Raw genomic sequence first — 25,809 nt, 5'->3', positions numbered from 1 at the left:
GTTTGGGAGGAGGGGTAGGGGGTGGGAGTGGGAGCTGTGTGGGTTGTGAGTGCCCTTATAAATAAATATATATATACATATATATATATATATATATTGTTGCGGGCCGAGGGTCTGGGTGAGAAGACCACGAGGGGGGGTGGGGAAGCTATCTGGGGTTCCCACCAGACTCCCCGTAATTGCAGACCGTCGCACGCAGATAACTCCGTGACGCGGCGGGTCGCTAACTGACCGTGAATGCCAATAACTCAACCACGTGACTTAGGGTCCTCCGTCTAGTTTATCTGGTTACCTAACAATAATGATGTGATCTAATTACCAGGGGACACACCCTCGGTACGCCTTATCCGAACCGGATCACTTTACCGGATCAGATGCAGCCAAGCGACACTGCCAAGGCCGTACCGGCTAAAAGGAACAGATCATTGGAAATAAAGTCCGGCTAAGCTAGGATATGGACCATTCTGGATCAATGAAAGAAATGACAAAAACGAGCTGGGAACATTCCTACTAATTATAATTTATTAACAGGCAAGCAAGGAAAGATATGTGGCACAATGAATGTAGATTTATTGTTGTCTGTAAAGCAGGGATAGAAAGAAGCATGACAACTTATAAAAGCAGATACAGAGCAGAGTTATCCCAATATAATTCTTCTGCAATCTTAACATAAGCGGGAACAGGTGCCATGACACACACACACACACACACACACACACACACACACACACACACACACACACACACACACACACACACACACACACAACTAGATGAGGAGTTGATGAAGAGAAAAAGGAGAGGAGATGAGGGTAACGGTCTCTCAATACTGTTACGGCCACGGGTACCAAGACACCAGCTTGTCACTCAGGGGGATTAATCCTCGGTAGAGCCGGACCTGGGGCCACCGCTCACAATTAACGTTATGGTACGGTGAGTTGTTTTAAAACCACGAACGCACCCAGTCAACCACGAGTTCCAGTGTCTGCCATCTAATTATTCCGTTTAACTATTGGGCACGTGGTTACCTGAGCGGGGAGCACGCCCTCAGCAAAGCACCAATATTATCTGATTAGATTTTAATTAGGGCGGCCGAGCGTTTTAACCGCTGGTGCGTGCCGACAATTTTTTGGTCAAATCTGTGGTAATTACCTCCCAGTCTATCTTGGTTCGAACAATGCTCCACCAATAGAAGGAAAGGACAAACACGGAAAGGTTGGAAATCGACAAATAATTTATTAATAATAAAATAAATAAATAAAAAGAACCTTTTATTTGCTGAAGTAAATAAAGAATGAATTTCAAAGCAAAATCAATCAAAATGCCAGGGAAGAGACAAAGAGCAGATGTTTATCTGGGGTTGATTTACTTACAGCTAAACACAGACAAGGGTACCCAGCAGATCATTCAGGGGGAGGGGAGGGGGAGAATCGTCTCGCTCACCAGAAAGTCGTCCGTCAAGCGAAAACGTCCTGAAAATGTGTGTGTGTGCGTGTCACGTCCGTTGCCAGCACCCGGCTTTGCCGTGCACCCTCTCACGGGGCAGCCTTGAACGCCAGTCGAAGTCTAGAGGGCACCGAGATCGTCCGTCATGGGTTTAGATCAGTGGTCCCCAACCTTTTGATCCCACGGGCCGCATTCACTACTCCCAAGGATGTTGGGAGCCAGAAAAAAAAATTGATGCATTTTATTGAGAAACTTGATACTGTCACACAACGTTTGTATTGAGAAATCAATACAATGTTTGGGGTTTATTGGAGTATTGTTTTTTTTAATTAATAAATTTTATATGTATTTGATCGATCGATTGTTCACGCACTGTAATTCTGAACAAATTTCCGTTCGGGGTTTCATTAATTTTAAATACTGCCACAAGATGCCGGAAGGTAAAATCAAATTGATTTGATTCCTCCCGGCGGTAAGCGGCAGTGGCCGGCAGCGGCATTGTGTAAGGCTTTTCAGGTCACGGCGGCGGCCGGCAGTGGCATTGTGTAAACCCCTTTAAAATTGCTACATGGAAATGTGTTTTGATTGGAAAGTCCTCGCAGGCCGCAGTATAGGGCTCTGCGGGCCGCAGGTTGGGGACCAATGGTTTAGACCCTGGTGTTGTTGATCAACCCGTGCCTCACTTGTTGGCGGCGCTGCTCACACCCACACGCGCACCACACGCTCGCTTGCCGAAGCACTCGGAAGGGCGAATTGTCTCATCGGCGCTGGTCAGACACCCACTTCTTGGTCGCTTCTCTTGCCCTTTGCTTTTTCCTCTCTCCTTTCGCTTTTCCTCTCCTCACTTTTTCTCCCTTCAGACGTTTTCTCCTCAGAATGTCTCTCTCCTCTCAGAACGTCCCTCTTTCGCTTCTTTCTCACTTTTTTTTATATCTCAGAACGTCTCTCCTCACAGAACGAACCTCACACTTTCTCTCGCTCGTTTTTATATCCCCGGGCTGTCTCTGCGGGCCCCAAGCTCACCCCGCCCCACTGGCGCACGATTACCATGACGACCCGTGCGCTCTCAAAAAAGGCGGGCGTCGGAGCTCACAAAAGAATGTTGCTGAGGAAAAATGAGAGCGGGCTTCAGAGCTCGTGAAAGAAATGTGTGAACGTGTCTGTCATAAAGAAATAAAAAGCTTCCCATAAGAGAGGGGATCTATCCTTTACCCTTCTCAACGCATCACATTTAAGATCCCATTAGACATGGGGATGGGGCTAATCTGAACATGCATTTAAGGAAATAACTGAGGACCTGGATGTGTGGATGCATTCATCAGACTGGATTCTGAAATCTGTAACACTACCCCTTTTCCAATCCCAGACTCATCCCGAGTTGTCCAACAGCTGGCGACATCGGTTCAAAAAAAAATTACAACATTGCAATTGCACTAGCGTGTGACATGCAGGTGAAGTTACCCCCTACCTCGTATGTTTTAACTCTACCTTTTAGTGTTTGTTACAATTTAAACTAGATATGTCCCACCTGATGCGTTGGGAACTACATAACTGACTCACACAGACAAGCTTATGCTACACCGAAATTGCCGGAATTTTTGAAACTACAACACATAACCAGTGGGCTTTAGTAATTGACACAACTAAACAACTATATACAATTTCTGACCCAGGACCTGGAGAAATGCAGAAGAAAAATTGTGGAGAGGGGGAAGAACACCTGCTGATTCTTGCCACCTTCATGCTCTTCACCAGCACACCTAACAAAATAAACCGGCAGGCTAGTGACCGGCATACATTCATCGCTACGTCTCGTCTCCTATATCCCACTATTCCCATTGCCAAATTCATACCCAATCCCCCCAAGGTTATATGGGAAGGAAGAGCCGAACTACATGCAATCTTACATTTACATCGCGACAAGTCTCGTTCTCAAGTCCGACAGGAGGGCAAGTCCAGCAGCCGGCGATCGTCCCGACAGTGGATGGTGCGAAGGGGTTTACATCAATCCTAACGACGCTAATATTGTTACACTTTTAGACTTTCTCCAGGGTTATACCCTGCCAAGAGGCCTTTATTAAACTATGGGGTTCTAAAAACCCAAATTCCCATCGCCTACGTGTTGGTGCTCTCAATTTTGGGCCTTGCCCACCAAATTTTCTTTCTGTGCCATCGCACAATTTTGTGGCTGGGTAGTGTGGCTCCACTAGCAGGTCTCAGGTCAGGTCAGGTATGGGAGCATGTGCCAGAACAGCACGTCGCTGCGTCCACTTTCCGCCGGTACTCCAGGGGCCTCCGTCTGGCCATCCCCCAGGCAGATGCCAGGCCCATCCCCATCTCCTTGAGATGATGGTCAACCTGTTGCAACCATGAGGCACGTGGTCGACCCACTGGCCTCCTCCACTCATGAGACTCCCTCGCTGAGAGAATCTGGTGAGCAGGATCAGAGTCAGGAAAACGAGCCACATGTCCATACAGCCGCAACTGACGCTCACGGACTATGCAGGTAACAAATCTCATCCGAGTCTCTCTCAGCAACCGCTCGTTGGACACAAAATCCGACCAGCGATAGCCAAGGATTCTCCGAAGAGACCTGGTACCAAAGGAATTAAGTCTCCGTCTCAGATCCTTGGTCAGAGTCCAAGTCTCGCACCCATAGAGCAAGACTGGAAGTACCAAGGACCTGAAGACTTGGACTTTCGTCCTCCCGCACAGGTACCGGCAGCGCCACACCCCATGATCCAGTGAATCTATGACTCCCCAGGCCTGACCCAGATGTCTATTGACCTCTGACTCGCAGCCAGCAGAGACATGAATATCACTGCCAAGGTAAGTGAATCTCTCCACGACCTCAACATCCTCACCACAAACAGACACAGACAGGACAGCAGCATCCAAGATGTCACCGAAAGCCTGGATCTTAGTTTTGACCCAAGAAACCCGTAATCCCAACGGCTCCGACTCCTCATTCAGCACCTCGAGGGCCCCCAAGAGAATGTCTAAAGTCTCCGCAAAGATGACTGCATCATCTGCAAAGTCAAGGTCCGAGATCTTGACATTCCCAAATGACGCACCGCAACTTGATCTCTCCAACATCCTCCCTAGAATCCAGTCCATACAAGTGCTGAAAAGTGTGGGGGCAAGTACACATCCCTGACGAACTCCAGTAACAACTGGAAATAAGTCAGAGATGGTACCACCACACTTCACAGCACTCTCAGTACCAGAGTAGAGTTCAGACATCAGATCGATCAGTTTTGGTGGCACCCCACGAAGACCAAGAATCCTCCAGAGGACATCCCGATTCACTGAATCGAACGCTTTACAGAGATCAACATAGGCTGCAAGCAGCCCCTGCCGAAACTCTCGTCTGCGTTCGGTGAGGACATGAAGTGCAAGGATATGGTCAATCGTTGACCTCTTTGGTGTAAAGCCTGACTGCTCTGGACGCTGGTGCTCAAGCAGATGGTGGCGAACCCTATCGAGAATTATCCGAGCAAAGACCTTGCCTGGCACTGAGAGCAGCGTCACCCCTCGGTAGTTGTTGCAGTCTTGGCGATCACCCTTCCCTTTCCAGAGAGGGACAACAAGGCCCCTCTTCCAGTCAGTTGGGATGATGACTGTGTTCCAGGCAGAGCACAAAACTGCATGCAACGACACGAGTGCAGCATTTCCACCAGCCTTGAGAAGTTCGGCATGGATGCCACAGATCCCTGGAGCTTTGCCCCGTTTCAACTGGTTCACCGCAGCCCGTGTTTCCACAAGCGTAGGTGGACCACAGTTGATTCGAGGGTCAGCAACAGGGATTGTAACACCCTTGACGTCCAACTCGACAGTTGGGGGATCAGCCTGGTACAACCGCTCAAAGTAACCGGCCCAGCGGGCCTTCACTTCAGACTCCTCTGTCAAGAGCCTACCACTCTCTGCTCGAACTGTAGTGCTCCGAGGGATGGGCTTGGATGAACATAATGCGCGAATTCCCCTGTAAGCGGGACGAGAATCACCTGTCCACAGGTGATGCTCTACCCCCTCACAGATTCCTCGCACATAGGCCTCCTTGTCCACCCTCAGTGCACGTACAGTTTTACGCCTCAGCTCCCTGAACAGCTCAGCTCTGCCATTCAGCCTGGCCCTGCGACTCTGGTCAATGGTATCCAGTGTCCCTTGAGAGACAAAATTCTTCTTTGCCCTGCGGTGAGCTCCAAGGCATCCACCGGCAACATCAAGGACGGTGGTCTTGAAGGCGATTCAGGACCCCAACAACTAACAACCCTAACAACTCTTCAGGAACCCCCAAAGCACCCAGACCCCCAAGTGTCCACTCAGCCTGTTCGCAAACTCCTCAGCTACTCTCTCATCCCTGAGCTTGGCAACATCCAGTCTCAGCTGGGATGGTACCATTCTCCAGGATTTAAGGTGCAGCTTTAGAGTTGCTACAACAAGCCTGTGGTCAGTATTGAGGAACTGAGCACTCCGGTAGACCCTGCAGTTCTGGATCATCCTCCAACGACCGTCAACGAGGACATGGTCAATCTCCTTTGCCACACTGCCAGCGTTGGAATACCAAGTCCAGCGATGAGCTTGTGGGCGCTGAAACCATGAACCAGCCACCCTAAGTCCATGACTTCTTGCAAAGTCAAGGAACTTAGTGCCATTCTGGTTCATAGTTCCTGACCCATGGGGACCAACACACACCTCATAACCGTCCCTATCAGTTCCAGTCGATGCATTGAAATCCCCCAAGACTAGAAGTGTATCTCGTCTGGGGCACTGATCAACCACAGACTCGAGTGTGGCGTAGAATGCATCCTTCATGGTGAGATCACTCGCCTCAGTCGGAGCATAAACAGAGACCAGGGAAATGACACCGAAGGAGTGACGAATCCTTAATCTCATAATACGCTCGTTGACCGGTGTTACCTCAATTATCATTGGGGTCAGCTTATTGGACACAGCTACAGCAACTCCTTGGGTATGGTAACCATCAGAGCGACCAGACCAATAGTAGGTGTAACCACCCACCATTATCTCGCCGCAATCCGGTCTCCGAACCTCAGAGCGAGCTGCAATCCCGATGTCCAAACGCTTGAGCTCAGATGATAACAGAGACAGGTGATCATCCTCTCTTAGGGATAGGACATTCCAGGCACCCACCCGAAGGGACCGCCTCAGGTTAACCCAAGGAGACCGCCGTCTGGTGGACGACACCTCAGCACCACTCCGACACACTCTCCCGCAATCTGACCCAGGGATGTTACCCCGTGGTTTCCCTCCTATCAAAGATTGGGGGTCCCGAAGGCTTTGCCCCAATCCCGTCATCCGGTGAGCTGCCCTGCGAAGGGAAGCTGCACAGGAGGTACTCCCACGGAGTGGGTTTTCAGATTTTTTTTGCGTTTTTGCGTTTTGCGGAATGAAGGGTTTTACGGTGGCCGGAGTGCAAATCCTGCCACCAACCTCCTAATAAGAAGTGACCCAACTGCAGGAGGACGTCCGCAGACACAGTTGGGCACTAGATATGGATGGCCGTTGGCTCACAAGGAGCTCCTCCGCCCTTTGACAGGTTTTGTTTTTAATCCTGCTGGGTGTCCATATCCAAACACCCTCCTCACCAGAAACCTGGTGGGGGAGACGGTTTAGTCGCCGACAACCCGACCATGGAACAGGTTAGTACAGGTTTACATGGTACCTGTAGCAGGTCACAGATCGAACCTGACCTGACAGAATTCGGCATGGATTCAGCAGGTCTGCCCACCTGCATACTCACCATGAGCGGCCCTGGGTCACTGGAGCTGCCTCCGAGATTTTCTGCTCCTCACCCTAACATTTCCCCTTTTCCCCATAAGCCCTTGGTATCATTATTCATGATGTCACGATTCACCATGATCTCAGAACCGTAACCCCCACGAATAGTGAGTGTTTACGATATACACAAATGAAACAGAAACGTTTGAGTTAGGATTAGTTTTAACGAAGTTAAGGTGAGTTTTTTTTTAAAGTTAGGTTAAGTTAGGGTTAGTTTTAACTCCGTACAATCATCAACTCATGAAATGAACAAACAAAAAGAAGTTTGACTCGTTTATTCCGATTGCTCTTCACGCTAACGATTTATGGGAAAAAAAATTATTGTTGTTTTTTCGCGAGTGTGTCATTCTGAGAATGTTTATTTTTTTATTCCTCAAAGGTTCACTGGTCGACCTGGGAAATATGAAAAACTGTTCAACCAGTGGAGACTAGAAGAGGTATAAAGCAAAGTGAACACTCATTTAGTTGATTCATTTTGAGATGTTGATGATGTGGCGGTACGCCTTTGTGGTGAGCTGGATAAACACAAGGACGCTTCTCTAACCATCAGCCATTTTGCTCTCACCAAAGGGATTGTTATTCTTTTGGTGATACAGTGCGTGTGTCATGGTATTACCCGATGTGTGCACCCTCTTTCCTCTCCTCCTCCATTTGCTACCCCACAGTGCCATGCCAGCGGTTGCCTCTTCGATCTCTGCATGCAGATGGGGATCATCATGGTCCTCAAGCAAATTTGGAATAACTTCATGGAACTTGGTTTTCCGTAAGGACTTTCCTCGCCGTGTGAACGGTGTCTCGCTGTCGAAGTACTTTTGAAATGCAATGTGTCGCGACTTGAAAGTGAGACGTTCGTGTCTCCATCATTGTAAGGAACAGTCATTATGACGAATTTAATTTTAACAAAGGGCACTTTTGGTGGGTAATGTTGTTAATACAAACGGTTTTTTACTCAGCGTAATGGAGAGTGAGATGTGGAATTATTTAATCCCAAAACAGAGAGCACGGTCCATTGAGCCGTTGATTAGAAATTCAGTAAAGCTCTCTTATGGACAGTTCGTTGAACCCCGTTGTGACCAAACATGAAAGGCAGGTCAAACCGGATCCAGTAAAACGTAGAACAAGTTTGTTTTTAATATTCATCTTTTTGTATTCTACCCATTTTCACAGCAGTAAATTGCAATCATGTGCTCTGAACACAAGGGGGGCACCCTTCTTTAAATTATTTGAGGTGGTGATTTTTGAGAAACCATCCGATTCTGATGCACCACACTCTGTTGCAGAGCGTCGGTGCTGCCGAAGCATTTTGTTGGCAAGGGTTATACTGGATGGTTTGCCATTGGCTTCCCAGCAATAGTTAGGGCTAATGAGGGAAGAAAAGATCATGGTTTTGGATTGGGGACGATCTGAGATGATGGGGAACAGTTGTCTTGAATACTTGGAGGGAAGGATGAGATTGAAGAGAATGTGGATGTTAGTTCCACAGGCAGGGAACAAAAGAGGAACGAATGGGTGGATGTGAGCAGTGATTCTAGATTTTGTGAGTTTCACAGAAAGGGATCGATGGTGGACCGCATATGCCCTGCAGATGCCTGTGGGAGGGAGATAGGAACAGAGCACGGAAAGGGCAGAGGGTGCAAGACCAGAAAGGAGGTGGGAAAAGACAGAGACTACAGGCCTGTCTGCGATGGGAAAGTGATAGGCCCATAGACTCAGCTTCGTCGCTGGACATTCCAATTATCTTGAATGCCTCAATTTCCGTGACATCAAACTGAGCAAAGTGTGAGGCAGGGGTGCCAGCCCAGAAGGGAATGCTTTTTGATTTTGGACAAGTCCACATCAACTGTAAACTTCCCTCACATGACCTTCTCAAAGATGCAAATCATTTTGTTTCTTCTTAAACACTATTGTGCATTCTCTCTCTCTCTCTCTCTCTCTCTCTCTCTCTCTCTCTCTCTCTCTCTCTCTCTCTCTCTCTCTCTCTCTCTCTCTCTCTCTCTCTCTCTCTGTCTGTCTGTCTGTCTGTCTGTCTGTATGTCTCTCTCTCAAAAAAAAAATAATTGTGGCTTGACTCCAAGAGTTGTGCAGATAAGATTACATCTGCTCCTTTTTGTTATATTTTGCTTTCAAGATATTCATTGGTTCACAAAAAAAATAAAAATCATGTCTTTGTATTATCATCATCGATAGACCATAATCTTGACAAAGCGTCGGTGCTGCCGAAGCAGTCCCTTGGCAAGGGTTATGCTGCTCGGTTTGCCATTGCCTTCTCAGCATCTTTGTACGATGTGATAAAAAATGTTGAAGTGTCATGAACGTGTCCATCTGCCTGTGTCTGACCTGCAGCGTAATTCAGAACTGGTGGGCAAAGAAGAAGATGCGCCATGAAGTCAGCAACAGCGAGATGGACCGGCTGCCCCAGTGGGAGAAAGACCACAGCCTACAATCAATGAACACATATGGCCTGTTTGATGAGTACCTGGAAATGAGTACGTGGAACACACACTGCCTCGGTTTTCAGCCGTGAGATACGTGTGTGGCCGTAGCATATTACATTCATTGGTATGCACCTCTTTTGATTGCATGATTTGTTGCTTGGTGAACGGCTTTGGAAGTAACATTTTGTCACATCCACACCCCTGTTGTAGAAGGTGTGCCAATTATGAAAATTGTTCCTTTGGCTCATGAGCTGCCACCGGAAAAGCCACTATGATTGTAAACTTTTGATGGGCAAACACTATCTTAGTGATGCCTGTTTGTCGGGTAGTTGAGGTCATGGGTTTTCTTTTTTGCTCTTCTCAAAAATATTTGAATCTACCATATCTCTAATCCTACCATTAATTTGCAATTGGTCACTGGCTTTGACACCAATACAAATGTTTTATTAAGGACCCAAGCATCAAAAAGTTACGTATATCGAACAAAGTTTCAAATGGAGCACCTCACCGCCATAAGAACATTTAAATTGTATCAGACGTGGAAATAAATTGGAATTGTTGCTCTCAGCTCGCCAGATCAATGATCACCAGAAGATGCCATTTGAATTTCCACCACTTCCCCGTTTCATTTAGAATCCCGTACGGGCACGGGCAACGTGCTGCGAATTCACTAAAAATGCAAAGCTTTGAACACCTTTGCAATTTTAACGGTAACGGTCCAGGGCATGCTGGAGGCAATTCATCAGCATCTACGATAACCTTTATGAATGCAACCTTGTCATATTTTATCCATCTCGCCTTGTGAAATGCACTATTTTTCAATGATTTTACGATTTGAAAGTCTCACAAAAACTGAATTAATTCAACACTGCGAATGAAACCCATTCAAAGACGCGTCGGATAGCGAGCATCACCACCTCTTTAATCCATCCCTTCTTTACCTCCCCTTTCAGTCCTACAGTTTGGTTTTGTCACCATCTTTGTGGCAGCCTTTCCGTTGGCACCACTTCTCGCCCTAATCAACAACATCATTGAAATTCGCTTGGACGCTTACAAGTTTGTCACCCAATGGAGGCGGACCCTGGCTTCTCCTGCGAAGGACATCGGTACACCGTCCCTACCTTTTCATCTCTGGCAATTTAACGCGGTTCATATGCACACCGATGCTGGCCCAACATTGGAAAACGTAGGAACGGTATCCTGTACGAAGTGCCTCAAAATTGTGACGTTGAGGTGCATTTTGAGCTTTCGCAAATGTCATTGAGTCATGTGACATTTGTCTCATCACCCTTTTAAATGTCAAGTATCAGCTGACACAGTTCTTGTGTATATATATATATATATATATATATATATATATATATATATATATATATATATATATATATATATATATATATACACATATATATATACTCATACATAGGTTTTAGACGTTTATCAACACGATGTTTCCTTGTTGTCCTTTATTGTCACAACCAACGACGTGAAAATTATTACTTTTTTTTCAACCTTCAAGTGAAAAGCCGATGTTGTCCCTGAAGTTTCAGGTATCTTATGGATGACTCTTGATACTAAATGTCTCGTCATAGCTCATAAAACCCACGATTTTACTCCTTGTCATTTGCTCAACTTGTTTGGCACCACAACGCATGATCGTTTTTGATTCAAAACAGCAATATCATGTAAATTTGATGTCACGAAAGGTCCATGCCGTGCAGCTCCATGTAGGTTTGTGTACCTGTCTCGTGATCTCTGTATCATTGAGCCCAGTGGGGGTCGAGTCCTTCTCTGCATCTGAAAGGATGGTGTAAACTTGAAAAAAGACAAATGCGAGCACTTGACTCATCATATCCACACTCTATCGAATCATTTTTTTTTATTTTCTCCATAAATACAGGTCTTACCACATTCATAGATACAGTAGCTCGCATGAGAAGAGAAGTGAAACTGGTAGAGGTAGCTGTGTGTTACACCCATGAGTGGGAAGGACTGATAATCTCCTGCAATGTAAACAGATCAGCCTCGTACAACTCCTGTGTTTCATTCACCAATCTCAACAAACAATCCCCACTGTCCAAGACCAGACTATATTTATACCACACATTTGCACCTGCTATTCACCATGAGGTCCAGGTGTGGTCTTCATGTTGCTGACACCACTTCCTTTGATATATCACAAAACCTTTACTAAACCACAAGAAAAGCACCCTACGAAAATCTCTCCTGAAATCTGAGATTATTATTATTCTTTTGTGTGCCGCACATGGCTGCAAGTAACATCATTAGCTGGCAGTGCAGCTGTGTCGCTGATGCAGTGCCCCCTGTAGGTTAGAGCAGGAATTTGGAATTTGTCGAGGGTGCCAGCAATAGCTCACCTACTCTTTGTGAAGGACACCATGGGATCTTCACCGTCCACCAATTAATGCCGGCAGATGGGCACCAAGTTTAACATTCGTTCAAGTGACGCACACACATCTGAGGGACCCCCTGCCTGCGAAATAGCAGGATGACAGGTTACGGCTCGGCCGACATTCGAACCCAGGCTGGACAGCTCAGAGGCGAGTGTGTGTGTACCTGTGTGCATACCTCAAAGCTATCGTGCGAGCCCTGATGAGATTCTCATCAGATTTCGATCAGATCTCATGGTAAGCCAGAGGAGATTTTTCTAAGGGCCTTTCTCTTACTCACTACCATCACACACACACACACACACACACACACACACACACACACACACACACACACACACACACACACACACACACACACACTGTACTGATTATGATAATCAACTTATCTAGCATCACTCCAAAATATCATTTCTCATGCTTCTTCATAGTTATGCTCTACACTCTGCTCTACAAACAATGGAGGAATCTGTTTTACGTGTGTGTGTGTGTGTGTGTGTGTGTGTGTGTGTGTGTGTGTGTGTGTGTGTGTGTGTGTGTGTGTTTTATCAGGGATATGGTATGGAATCCTAGAAGGTATCGGCATTCTTGCTGTCATCACGAATGCATTTGTCATCGCTGTAACCTCGGATTTCATTCCACGCCTTGTGTACATGTACCAGTACGGTCCTTGTGCCAGGGGCTCCACCAGTGGGACCTCTGCAAAGTAAGTGTGGGCATATTTGGTTGACTTGGGGCCAGTTTGATCCAAAAGTACATGTCATTTTACTTTTCATTTCCTAAAACATATGACTTGAGGATTGGCTGAAGAATGAATTGGCGACAGCAATGTAGCAGCATCGATGACGTCATGTTAAACATACTTGAGGTCGATTTTAAGATGTGATAATCTCCAGCCATTTCACTGGTTAAAACACACCATCTCTATAACGAACGAAATGGCGCTCAAATCCATCGACGGTGCTTTATCACCCAAATTTCTCAATACCACCAGAACCACGGTCGAGATGATGATTCAGGGTTTCCCTGGTGGAGGTTGACAGCATGAGATATGTGGATTTTCTTTTTGATTGTGCACCATGTGAGGGGCATTGGCCATTGTTTTGAATGTCTTATGGAAAAAGATCCTTTTGCGCAACAAGCACGTGCCGATGAAGATAACTATGTATCATATCATAGGGGCAGTTTCTCCGTCTGGTCACAAGGAATGAGGAAGAATGAGAAAACAGCCCTGTTCCCCACAATTGAAAACATGTGCTAAGTTCTCATTTTAAGTGTGTGTGTGTGTGTGTGTGTGTGTGTGTGTGTGTGTGTGTGTGTGTGTGTGTGTGTGTGTGTGTGTGTGTGTGTGTGTGTGTGTGTGTGTGTGTGTGTGTGTGTGTGTGTGTGTGTGTGTGTGTGTGTGTGTGTGTGTGTGTGTGTGTGTGTGTGTGTGTGTGTGTGTGTGTGTGTGTGTGTGTTTCTTTTCAATCGGACCCGCTGTGCAGCTGTTACTCCAACTATGTCAACAACAGTCTCTCGGTGTTCAAAGTTACAGACTTTGAGAAAGACTCCATTCCTCCAACACCAACAGATTCGACGGATTCCATGCGGGACGTGAAGTACTGCAGGTAAAGACATCAGATGGAACTGGTAAACACGTTTGCCAAGTGTCGGGGTCGGGCTTTCGTAGTTACACCGTTAATATAATGAAGCACAGGCAAACTCCATTCAACGCATCTCGCTTGTAATAGGTCCCTTCCAAGCACTCTTGATACGAAGTACTGCTCTCAAAGTTGTGCAGCAGCGTTGAGGTAGTCGGAGGATGATGGGTTTAATCAAAAGACAGCATCATGTACTTCACAAACATTCTGCTCCAGTCACTCCATCATTTACCCAAAGTCATCTTCCATCTGCTTGGAAGTCGGCTCACATCATCTTCAGTCAACTTATTAATCTTCACAAACATTCTGCTCATTTACCCGATGTCTGCTTGGAAGTCATCTAACATCACCATCAACCAACCATCCTTGCTGTTTGTAGATGGCATGAGCGAAAATCACTTCCACTTCGCTGCGAAGCTCTGTTGTTTGCTTTGCTTTGGTTTGAACCTCCGCTTAAAATGAATGGAAAGGAAACATTTTGAAAATTTCGAATTATTCTCACTCAGATTTCAACATCACACGAATGCACATTAATCAAGTCGTTTAAACTTTCTTTATAAAGGAAGAAGATTTGTAATACCGGCTACCACTGGGTGGTGCTATACGATACACATTTACATGAAGTGGAGTGGAGTGGGGTCTTCCCTTCACCGTGAACCCCCTCCCCCAGATGCGCTACGCAGGCAGAAACAAGACTTGTGGTACCCTAAGGGAACATGCAAAATTTGGTTGGATTTGGTTTGGTAGTTGTTTTTTAGTTTTTGAAGTCTATATAAATATACAAATTCAATTTTATAGAGTTCAGTTCCTGCCTTTTTCAGCCATTTTTGGCAGATTTGGCAGATCCAAGTTTGGCAGATCCATTCGCTGTGTTTCTACAGGTACAGGGACTATCGATTGCCCCCAGAAGAGCATGAAGATTTTCACTATGAGCTCACACTGCAGTTCTGGCACATCTTAGCAGCCCGGCTCGCTTTCATCGTCGTCTTTGAGGTGGGCCTACAAAGTTATACCTGTTAGAATGTGTCTCACAAATATCCTTATAATTCACTTACATTATATTAGCTCACATTTGCTTTGTGATTCTTATAGATGGTATATATTCAAGTTATTCACAATGTTTGAGTGATAAAGTTTCATTGTAGCAAAGAACATATTGTCATGTGAATGGCCCTCGCTCCACATATGTAAGACCACTGCGGAGAAGACACCATGCACTACGGACCGTGTTCACGACTGCTGATTCTAATTAATTTAGTTGACAATGAAGTGCACCAATCCAAACTTGACGCAGTGAAATAGCTGGAGAAAAAAAAAACTGCATGGATGGACTGCTGAAGGGAATAAATAATTTGTTTAGGAAATAAGAGAACAGGACGAGGCGAACAAAAAATGGTGTGGAACCGGCACGCTAGTCAATTGCATAAAACACAATGCTTAAGCAATTACAGTTCTACTGGTTCTCTGAGGCATCACGGTCCATCACAATTCACACAAACAAAACCAGGTAAGTGAGACGGGATGCTGTAGGACACCAGTGAGATGAGGGACTGTCCGATGGCAGGACAAGCTCCGACAGAGCCTGTTTGCGAGTGGGAGCCAGCAGGGAGGAAGGTGGGCCAGAGCCAGAGATGGCACACCGAGGACACAGGGATAGAAAGAGCTTGAGAGACGTGGTGCCGTCTCATTCGACCTCCATCAACTTTTTCTGGGGTGAGGCTTCTAGCAAAGCTCTCCTCTCCCTTGCCAATCCGAATCCACAATACTTATGGCAATCTTTTGACAGCCAATCCTGCCAGGACAGTGGGTGACGAGGCATCAGCCAATTCTGGCTCTTCCCTCCCAAATGACTTCGCCCTTCTTCCTTAAGAATGGCTAATTCCTCCAGCCCATGTACTCAGTACAATCCAAGCCCATCTTACTCACCTGGCCTTACTTGGTTCCGGACATGGGAGAACACGATTACAAACACCTTAACCTCTCCAGTTACTACCTGTTACAACACCATCTCCCAACAGTGAAACAACACAGGACGACTTATCCCTAACCGCAGTGTCTTTTATATAAGCATAAAGTGTGTTATCTGCGTGACTGTCCGGATGGTGTTGAGGCCGTAATCCATTGACTGACCCCATCCTGCTCATAAATGTAACAGTATTATCATGCATGTGTTTTACTTTCATTTTATCATTACAAATCTAATTACTGTGTTTGTTACAGAGCAGATAAATGGAACATGCGTTTCCCCCATCCCACCCACCCCCCCCCCAACCCCTTCCACGCCCGCAGCACCTCGTATTTTTCATCAAAATGCTGATTGCATACCTCATTCCAGACGTACCACGTGGTCTGCAAGAGTGCATGCGCCGCGAGAAATTATTCGTGCAGGAGATGGTTTACAAGGCCGACCTGGAAACACTACGTCAGAAGAAAAGGAAGGATCGCTTCTTCCATGAGTGGCCATGACCATCTATTTGCCCTTCCATGCACCGTGTGCTAGATCTCTCTCTGTGTCTGTCTCTGCCTGTCTGTCTGTCTGTCTGTCTCTCTTTCTCTCACACACATCACCAACAGCTGGAACCCAAGTGTACGCAGTATTCTGCGAGCCAATTTCCCAGCTAGGTATGTGTATTCAAAGCCATTTGGTCTTGTCTGTCTGCTGTGGATGAGAGAGAGGATAGTCATAGTACTGTACTGTGATCCTTTGAAAGTTATTGAAACCATCGCACTCACCATGCCTCTCCGATTTACCAACTGTTCTAAGGTACCAGGCTGCCGGCATGACCCGAAGCTGTTTTTCACCTTTTCCAGTCCCGCTTAGCTGAGAAATCTTACAACTTGCAAAACTCACCAAGCTCTGATCCTGGAAAGACATCCACCATTCCTATACAAGCACTTTGTACACAACTTACAGCCTGGTTTAGGCTAATTTCAGGAAATTATTTGAATTGAAAATCCTCATGATACATTTAGTTGAATGACTGTGTGAGGCAAACAAAAGAAGGAAACGAGACCAATCCTGCTAAAGCCTAGTAGGCCTTTGATGGCCTAGCTGGGCCTTCAGATGTGCGCTTTTGGGCTTGTGAATAGCATTGGCGTTATAAGTGACCATCACGTTGACACCCACTGGCATACTGTTGTCTGATTGGAGGAGATTCTGCAGCACACCTCTCATTGAGCCATTTCCGCCCAGTTATGCACAGGAATTATACTTGGACTGTTTATATTCCAATTGTTGTTGTTTTCCCTAACACACTGTTGGAGTTGTATCCTTTCCTGTACATTATGGGCGTCTGCCGTTGCCAAAACACTTTGCATGACTTTGCCGCCGTGTCATACCGGACTGTGTGTAGGATTGTGTAGGATTGACGGAAGCGAAGCTCGGTCTTCGGCTCAGGCCTTACATGCAACAGTTCATTTGAGCATGATGCATTGTTCAGATGATGGGTTCAAATGGGTCAGAGCAAGAGACATTAATCCCTTTAATTTGATGCCATGTTCATGAGAGGGCTGCAAAGGGTGTGTGTGTGTGTGTGTGTGTGTGTGTGTGTGTGTGTGTGTGTGTGTGTGTGTGTGTGTGTGTGTGTGTGTGTGTGTGTGTGTGTGTGTGTGTGTGTGTGTGTGTGTGTGTGTGTGTGTGTGTGTGTGTGTGTGTGTGTGTGTGTGTGTGTGTGTGTGTGTGTGTTCATAGTTTGTTGCACAGAGACAAGTTGCCAATTTGTGACGTTTTGTGCAGAATCAAAACCAGGGCTGCCTTGAGGATCCGTGTACAGTAGACATAATATTTTATGACTTCCCCAGACATCGTAAGCAATGGTCATAATGTGCTCTTCTGTAATCTTATATGACAGGACGACCTCAATTGATAAACGCTGTACTGCACCTTTCTCTGCATGTTGAACATTCCACGAAGGTACAGTGATGAAGAATACACATATATTGTACAGCGTGTTATTATAGGCAAGTTAAGCGGTTAAACGCGGTTACATTTGCTTCTTGTGAATTGTATCTATAATGCCGGAAGTATTTCATTACGAGATCAATAGTGAATAACGCTATGTGCATGTTCATCATTTGTTTTTTGTTTCTTTGTATACCTTGTCGAGGCTCGTATGAGAGCTAACACACAACACACAACAAGGGCGGCAACAGACAAGAGGGGCAGGAGAGGGAAGGACAAAAGTGGGGGAACAGAGACATTAGGAGATCTGTGGAAGGGAGAGGGATGGGGTGGGAACACAGGGTATACAAGATGGACACGACAGGGACTTTCAGGAAGGAAAGCAGGGAATTTGAAGGAGGTGTGTTTGGGGTGGATTAACGGGGGTAGAAAAGATCAAGGATTTGGATGGGGGACGATAAGAGATGGTGGTGAACAGCTGTTTTGAAGACCTGGAGGGAAGAGTGGGATTGAAGAGAGTGTGTGAGTTTGTTCCAAAGGCGGGAAAAAAGGAGTGAAAGAGAGAAGGTGAACAGTGATTCATGATTTTGGTAGTTTTACCAGAGAGGCATTGCTGGTAGATCTTGAGCGCCCTGCGGAAATATGGGGGTGGAGACATATCGCAGACAGAGCAGGAAGGGGGGGCAAGGCCAGAGAGGAGGCGATAGAAGACAGAAAGACCACCGACTTGCCTGTGGTGAGAGAGTGAGAGACCCAAAGACTCAGCCTCATCGTGAGAGATCCCAATAATCCAAAATGCCTTGGTTTCTACAGTGTGAAGCCGAGAAAGGTGGGAGGCAGGAGCACCAGCCCAAAGGGGAGAGCAGTACTCCATCAGGCTGCGGACAAAAGATTTATATATGGTCAGGAGCTCAAGTGGGCCGAGGAAGGACTTTGCATGATGGAGGATTCCCAGTCGGCGACTGGCTTTGGAGGCCAGTTTGGAAATGTTGCTTTCCCAGGAAAGATCATACCAGATAGTGAGACCCAAAAGCTTGAAAGAAAGGATTTCTTCGATAGGATTGTTGAGTATGTAGCGGGGGGGGGGGGTGGAGTTCATATGGTCCTTTCAGAGAGACATAGTGAGAGTGTGAGATTTGTCCGGATTGAAAGACATGTTCCACGTGTTGGACCAGTTTGTGATTTTACCCAGATCTGGGGTTGAGGTCAGGGCTCTGTCGGCCAGTCACGTTCTTCCACACCGATCTCGACAAACCATTTCGGTATTGACCTCACATTGTGCACGAGGGCATTGTCGTGCTGAAACAGGAAAGGGCCTTTCACAAACTGTTGCCACAAAGTTGGAAGCACAGAATCATCTAGAATGTCATTGTATGCTGTATCGTTAAGATTTCCCTTCACTGGAACCAAGGAGCCTAACCTGAACCATGAAAAACATCTCCAGACCATTATTCCCTCTCCAACAAACTTTACAGATGGCACTATGCATTCGGGCAGGTAGCGTTCTCCTGGTTCCGCCAAACCCAGATTTGTCCGTTGGACTGCCAGATGGTGAAGCGCGATTCATCACTCCAGAGAATGCGTTTCCACTACTCCAGAGTCTAATGGCGGTGAGCTCTACACCACTCCAACCGATGCTTGGCATAGCACATGGTGATCTTAGGCTTGTGTGCGGCTGCTTGGCCATGGAAACCCATTTCATTAAGCTCTCGACGAACAGTGCTTGTGCTGACGTTGCTTCCAGAGCCAGTTTGAAACTCAGTCGTGATTGTTGCAACAGACGACAGACGATTTTTCATGCTACGCACTGCAGCACTCAGCGGTCCTGTTCTATGAGCTTGTGTGGCCTATCACTTCGCGACTGAGCTACTGTTGCTCCTCGACATTTCCACTTCACAATAACAGCACTTACAGTTGACTGGGGCAGTTCGAGCAGGGCAGAAATCTGATGAACTGACTTTTTGGAAAGGTGGTATCATATGACGGTGCCACGTTGAAAGTCACCGAGCTCTTCAGTACGGCCCATTCTATTGTCAATGTTTGTCGATGGAGATTGCATGGCTGTGTGCTTGATTTTATACACCTGTCGGCAATGGGTGAGGCTGACGTTGCTGAATCCACTAATTAGAAGGGGTGTGTCCACATACTTTTGTGTGTGTGTGTGTGTGAAGATTTTTGTTTTTATAAATAGTGGTGAGAGGACATCGACGTTAGTGAACTGGTTGATGGATTTGTGGAATGTGTCGTCTACCCGATGATTTAAGTATGCTTTGACTTGTTACCCAAAGGAGAGGGTATTGCATTTTGGTCCATTTGTTAGTGGCAAAATCGAAGATTTTTCAAGTATATTGGTTTGTCAATTTTGATATTCTGTCTGTCTGATTGTCTGTCTGTCGCTTACAGGTCGCAATTTCAAACCGATCTTCACAAAACTTCACCACATGGTAGAGTTTGTCATTCGGAAGAAGCCTATTGTTTTTGAGGTCAAAAGGTCAACGTAGGCCAAAGGTCAACAACTTAGGTCTGATTTCTAAAATCCTCAATTTTCATCCCATTGACTTGAAATTTGAAGAGGATTTATATTTCAGGTCAATGAATTCAACTAGGCAATTATTTTTGAGGTCAGCATAGGCCCAAGGTCAACAACTAAGGAGGGGTATTTCTAAAATCTTCAATTTTCGTCTCGTTGACTTGAAATTTGAACAGGATATTACACCAGGTCATTGAATTCAACCACCAATTATTCTTTTTGAGGTCAAATTTGTTTCATGGATTTTGCAAGTGTCGTGCTCTGCATGACTTCTTATTTGTCTGTTTGCTTGTTTGTCCGCACAGAACTTTCATGTTTTTCTCCGCAACCGCTTGTTGGATTGAGATAAAAAAAATCTTCACCATTGGTGTGACGACTCATGTTGAATGTTTTATTGATAATTATGACGTTATAGTGGCAGTGGTGGTGTGGCAGCCATGTTGGAAAAATGGAAAAACTTTGGACCTCTATTTCTGAAACTGCACCAGAGAAAAAAATTGAAATTTGGCACATCGCGAGTACTCCTCATGTGTACAAGGTTGTTCAGGCATAATTGATGTCACATGGTTTGGCAGCCATATTGGATTTACGAAAATTATTAAATAATGTTTTCTCTGGAACCACTTAATCAATCGGCGTGAAACTTCACAATTGTGATCTCGTAGTGATGGGGAATCGATGTTTTAAATTTCAACATGATCGGCCACATGGTCTCGCAGCCATAATTGTTAAAAAAATTTAATTTTTAAAAACGTTTTTATTTTATTTTGAATAAGGTTCACTTGGCTGTGCCTGGGTGGGTTTGAGGGTTGAGGAGTAGCAGCTGAAACGTGAATCCTATCCAGGTTCCTCACGATGACTTCATCTTTGCTTTTTGCTTGTTTGGGTTCCTTCTGATTACTCCAATGCAGGATTGTACCTATTTCGTCTTCCATTTGATTTGAATTGTATTTATGTTAATCCCATTCTGAATTAAATTGACTAGTAATAAACGTCATGGGTTAGGGTCAGGGTCAGGTGTCCGATCAAAGCGGGGTTGCATCACAGCAGGATGTCTTGGTACCCGGTCATCACTGCCAGCAGTTATAAAGTGGCAGTTCTAGTTATGTCTATTATTTATTACGTAACATACCAGTACATAAACAACACACAAAATACACCACACAGCACACCACGCAAAACAAGCCATGGTGAGGGTCTGCAATCTGATTGCTCTTTTTCTTGTTTTAATGTTTTTTTTGTTTTTTCTTGTTATAACTTGTATTTATATTTTACTTGATTACTACCATGTAGTATTTGCATGCTGTGAAAGGAAAGCTTTAACTTTACTCTGCAGTGTGACCTTTTATGGAACTCGGATCGAAGTCGCATTAAAACCAAAATACTGTATTTATATGTTTATTATAATTCGACGTTGACCTATATATATTTAAAGAAAATAAAAACGTTGAACATTACTATTACTGTACATGCAATTCATTCCTTATCAAAAAGAAATTTGGACTATCCTTTCTACTGTGTCAATTTGTTTTTAACAATGTGTAATCTTCAAATCGCAAAAAGGGTTCATGAAATAACTTCATCAGTGTTACTTGATCATTGTGGATCCAGATCAGGTCTAGTTACCTGTAACTGATATTGGGTAACACATTTTCACATGATGCCAATTGGTCACACATGCAACAAGCCTGGTGTTGGCTAAGTGGTTAGGGTGGCTGGCGTGGGATCTTAGGCTCCTGAGTTCGAGCCCTGTTGGCCACTGAGTTAACACCAGGTGGGGTTGACTCAGCCTGTCGTCCTTCTGAGGTTGGCGTAATAAGTACCAATGTACTGGTATGGGGAACAGCATCAGTGGCACAGTTGTGCCCCAACTCAATGATAGCTACCTGGCAGCCAAGCTTCCATACACAAGAAGAAAGAAGATGTATGCAACCAACGTTAGCAATGTTCCTTCATGATAAAAGATAACTCTACAATACCAACTAAACGAGGACAAACTGATACTAAACCGTAACCTGGGCATCTCTGTGCAGCCCAGATTTAGGCTCAGTGGCAAAGACATGTCCAGCACGTCAAAGAGATTCGGTCTCTGTCCCTCAGAAGTGAAACAATGGATGAAATCAACAGGATGTTGAAATGACCACATTGGGTGGTAAAATGCTTCGAGCTTCCACTCTAAGTCTGGGAGGTTGGTGTTTTGAACCCAAACCCTGCCATTTCACACCAAAGACTTTTAAAATGCTCAATGCTCAGCTGGACAAACGGCGACTGGAAGGATGCCCAAGACGGACCCAAACTCACCTCTGAGCTGTTAAGCCTGGGTTGGATTGTTGACCCAGCGAAAAACTGCCATCCTGGTGTTTCTCATGCAGGGCGAGACATCAATATGTACCATCTGTCTATCAGGACATTAAGCTGGACGACCGATGTACGAGCATTAGTTGGTGGACGTTGAGGGTCCCACGGTGTGTGTCATGAAGAGTTGGCGAGCGATCGCCACCACCCTGAACAAATTTCAAAATTCCCACTCTAACCTACAGAGGACAATGACCTCACCCTTATAAACTTGGCACAGAACAGTTTGCCTGCATATACATACAAATAAAAAAATAATAATATGTATACTGAAACGCAAAAGAAACTTACCACCTTTTAAACCTTCAAATATCAACAATAACAATGCGTGTAGTAAATGTGTGAACTTATTTGTGGACAATAGTGTCCTCACTGTCAGACAAAACGGTACGGGATGATTTTAATGAGCTGCATGTGATGTCTTGATATTGGCTTTAAAAAGGCCAGTGCAAAATGGTCATTTCAATCAACATGCCACGATTGTCAAGGGATCAATGGCAGTGTGCTTTGGGCATACTGCAAGGCGAATTGAGCTACCGTGAGGTGGCACGTCGCCTTGGCTGTTCACACCAGACGATATCGGCCCTGGTGGACAGAGACACCCTCCACAACTCTGCAGATGACAGACCTCGATCAGGGAGGCCAAGAGTCACCACTGCAAAGCAGGACAGGCAGATGGTCCGAAGTCAGATGGCTTCAGACATTGAGGACTGAGTGGGACAGAATCCAGCAGCAATCCATCCAAAGACTGGTAGGCAATATGCGCCGACGATGCACTGCCTGTATCCAAAACAATGGTGGCCACACACGCTATTGAAAGGGGACTGACATTGCACCCTGTGCTGTTCTGAACTGTAGAACAAACTTATGAGATGGTGTATCTTGGTCAAAAACTTGACATGTCGTCAATAAAATGCCAATGTTTCCATTAGCAATTGTTGGTTTGTTTTATTTTGAACTGTTACAATTTTATTACATTTCAAACAAGTGGTAAGTTTCTTTTGCATTTCAGTATATATATATATATATATATATATATATATATATATATATATATATATATATATATATATATATATATATATATATACATATATATGTATATACATATACATGTATATATATATATATATACATACATATACATACACATATACATATACTTACACTTATATACATGTACATAGTGTTACGAATTTGGGAATTCGATCGCACACAACATTCAGGTTCCTTTAGCTCAGTTGTGTCGATAAGTGCATGTTCTATAGGTAGTTCACCTTCCATTGTTTAATGGGCAGAAATCGATTAAATGTGCTGTGATTTAATTTAATAGTTAGGGTTTGATCAGAACACAAAGAAGAATGACCCTCCCCCTCCTCTGCAAAGAGGAAGAAGAGTCCTCCCGTCCCGTGATTCATGACGTAAACAACTCCCTTCCACCCGCCGTTGTGCGGCATGAGGGGATGAGTCACGCCGGGAGCGGGGGAGGGGCGGAGAAGGATAAGGAAGAAATTCTCTGCTTGTGGAGGGCTTTTTGTTCAGTCAGCTTTTTGCTTCGGCTTGGCTTGCAGTAGGCCTTCGGGTTCGGCTTGGCTCGGGTTGAGGCTTTTTGGAGAGCTTTTTGCTTCGGCTTGGCTTTTTAGCAGGCCTTCGGAGTTCTTGGTTCTGGCTTTGTTAGGAAGAGAGGTGGTTCGCTTTTTGGGCTCTGGCTTGGTTCGTCGAAGAGAGTTGAGCTGGCTGCTCGGCTCGGAGTTCTTGGTTCTCGCTTTGTTCATCGGAAGAGTTGCTTGTTGGCTGGTTGTTCATCGGAGGAGCTGGTCGGGTTGTCGTGGTTCTTCTTCGGCCTGGTGGTCGAGGAGTGTCAGCCTGGTTCAAGGGTGCTCGAGCTGGTTCGAGCCTGTTGCTCTGCTTCGTGGCCTGGTTCGGCTGGCTCATCTTGGCTCGTGGAGCTCTTTGTTCTCCGGCTTGGTTCCCGGCTTGGTGCGACTTCTTGGCCTCATCTTGGACGTGGTTCTTCGAGGAAGCGACGCATCGACGGGAAGGATCGGCGCCTCGTCTCACCAGCACGTGTTCGGAAGTGCGAGGGGATTTGCTGGAGCTCGGGAAGGATCGCAGCTCACGGCGATTGGATTCAGCTCGCTCTCGCTGGAGCCCGGGTCCGAGCAGCTTGAAGACCACACGAGGTGGAGAGGTTCGAGATAGGTTCTGGGTTTCAGCTCATCTGTCCCTCTGAGTTGAAGTCCTTATTAAAGGCATCAGCCACCATTTCATGTGTGTGTGTGTGTGTGTGTGTGTGTGTGTGTGTGTGTGTGTGTGTGTGTGTGTGTGTGTGTGTGTGTGTGTGTGTGTGTGTGTGTGTGCGCGCGCGCGTACGAGTGTTTGTGGGCCCGTCTAACAAGTAGAAAACTGTTAAGTGCCTGTGTTGTATTTGCTTTACATTTAATAATAGAACTCGGCTGTAGGTTTTTGCTCGTGTCTTTTTCCCCATGCCCCCCCATTCATTGAATGCCTGTGTATGGAAATAAATGTTCCCCATTGTTAAATGTCACCTGCTCGTTGCGTCCCTTCCTCACATTGACTGCAATGGAGCGTCCGGAATGTTAGCTGGCTGTTTATAAGCTGATAAAACGTACATCTGGTCCGACGGGGCTTGGCGATATATAATAATTAGGTACATCAATAATTCGGCGATCAACCCTGTAGCGCGTGGACAGAAGAGTTGGCTGATCTATGGTGTGGTTAACAACACCCGTAGCTGGGTTTCGGCATTGATCCGGAAGCTACCACTGGATTGTGCATTCGGTGGACGCGTGGCCTGGATTGGGTTGAAAAGGTCGTGTGCACGCCGAACGGGCGGAAATCTTCAACAATATATATATATATATATATATATATATATATATATATATATATATATATATATATATATATATATATATATACTGTACTATACGAGGTGTGTTCAAACAGTATCCAACCTTAATTTTTTTGTGCGTAAACAAATGAAGCTAGGGAGGCGTGGTTTGGTGCACGTATGTAGGCGATCCTAATTCGTATGCGTGAATATTTTCCCGCCTGCAGAAGCTGTCAGTTGCCGACAGACCGCCGATGAGTGAGGAAGTGCAAGTGAGCGCCGTCGGATTTTCCTTTTTGACAAAATGACGGAAAAACTTGAACAACGCTACTGCATCAAATTTTGTGTAAAGCTTGGCGATTCCCAAGTGGAAATGATCCGCAAGATTCAACAGGCTTTCGGGAACTAATCAATGGGCACCACACAGTTAAA

General features: G+C 45.6%; 1 protein-coding gene across 3 annotated transcripts in view; it reads left to right on the top strand.

The window, feature by feature from the left end:
- Positions 1 to 21,651, top strand: part of ANO4 (anoctamin 4) — a 213,927-nt gene extending 192,276 nt beyond the window's left edge. For 2 of the 3 annotated variants that reach the window (XM_085880560.1, XM_085880563.1), the window contains 8 exons: positions 7,628 to 7,685; positions 7,914 to 8,011; positions 9,592 to 9,734; positions 10,637 to 10,789; positions 12,647 to 12,800; positions 13,582 to 13,704; positions 14,619 to 14,730; positions 16,027 to 21,651. In XM_085880560.1, the coding sequence (XP_085736686.1) occupies positions 7,628 to 7,685; positions 7,914 to 8,011; positions 9,592 to 9,734; positions 10,637 to 10,789; positions 12,647 to 12,800; positions 13,582 to 13,704; positions 14,619 to 14,730; positions 16,027 to 16,203 (1,018 nt within the window). In that variant the 3' untranslated portion in view covers positions 16,204 to 21,651. The remainder of the gene's footprint in view (positions 1 to 7,627; positions 7,686 to 7,913; positions 8,012 to 9,591; positions 9,735 to 10,636; positions 10,790 to 12,646; positions 12,801 to 13,581; positions 13,705 to 14,618; positions 14,731 to 16,026) is intronic. The other variant, XM_085880561.1, reaches the window with a different exon arrangement.
- The last annotated feature ends 4,158 nt before the right edge of the window (positions 21,652 to 25,809 follow it).

The sequence above is a fragment of the Eptatretus burgeri genome, chromosome 5, assembly GCF_056783735.1.
Source record: "Eptatretus burgeri isolate ZD-2024b chromosome 5, Ebu_testis_v1, whole genome shotgun sequence".
Lineage (NCBI taxonomy): Eukaryota > Metazoa > Chordata > Myxini > Myxiniformes > Myxinidae > Eptatretus > Eptatretus burgeri.
This window is presented reverse-complemented; position numbering and strand designations above follow the sequence as displayed.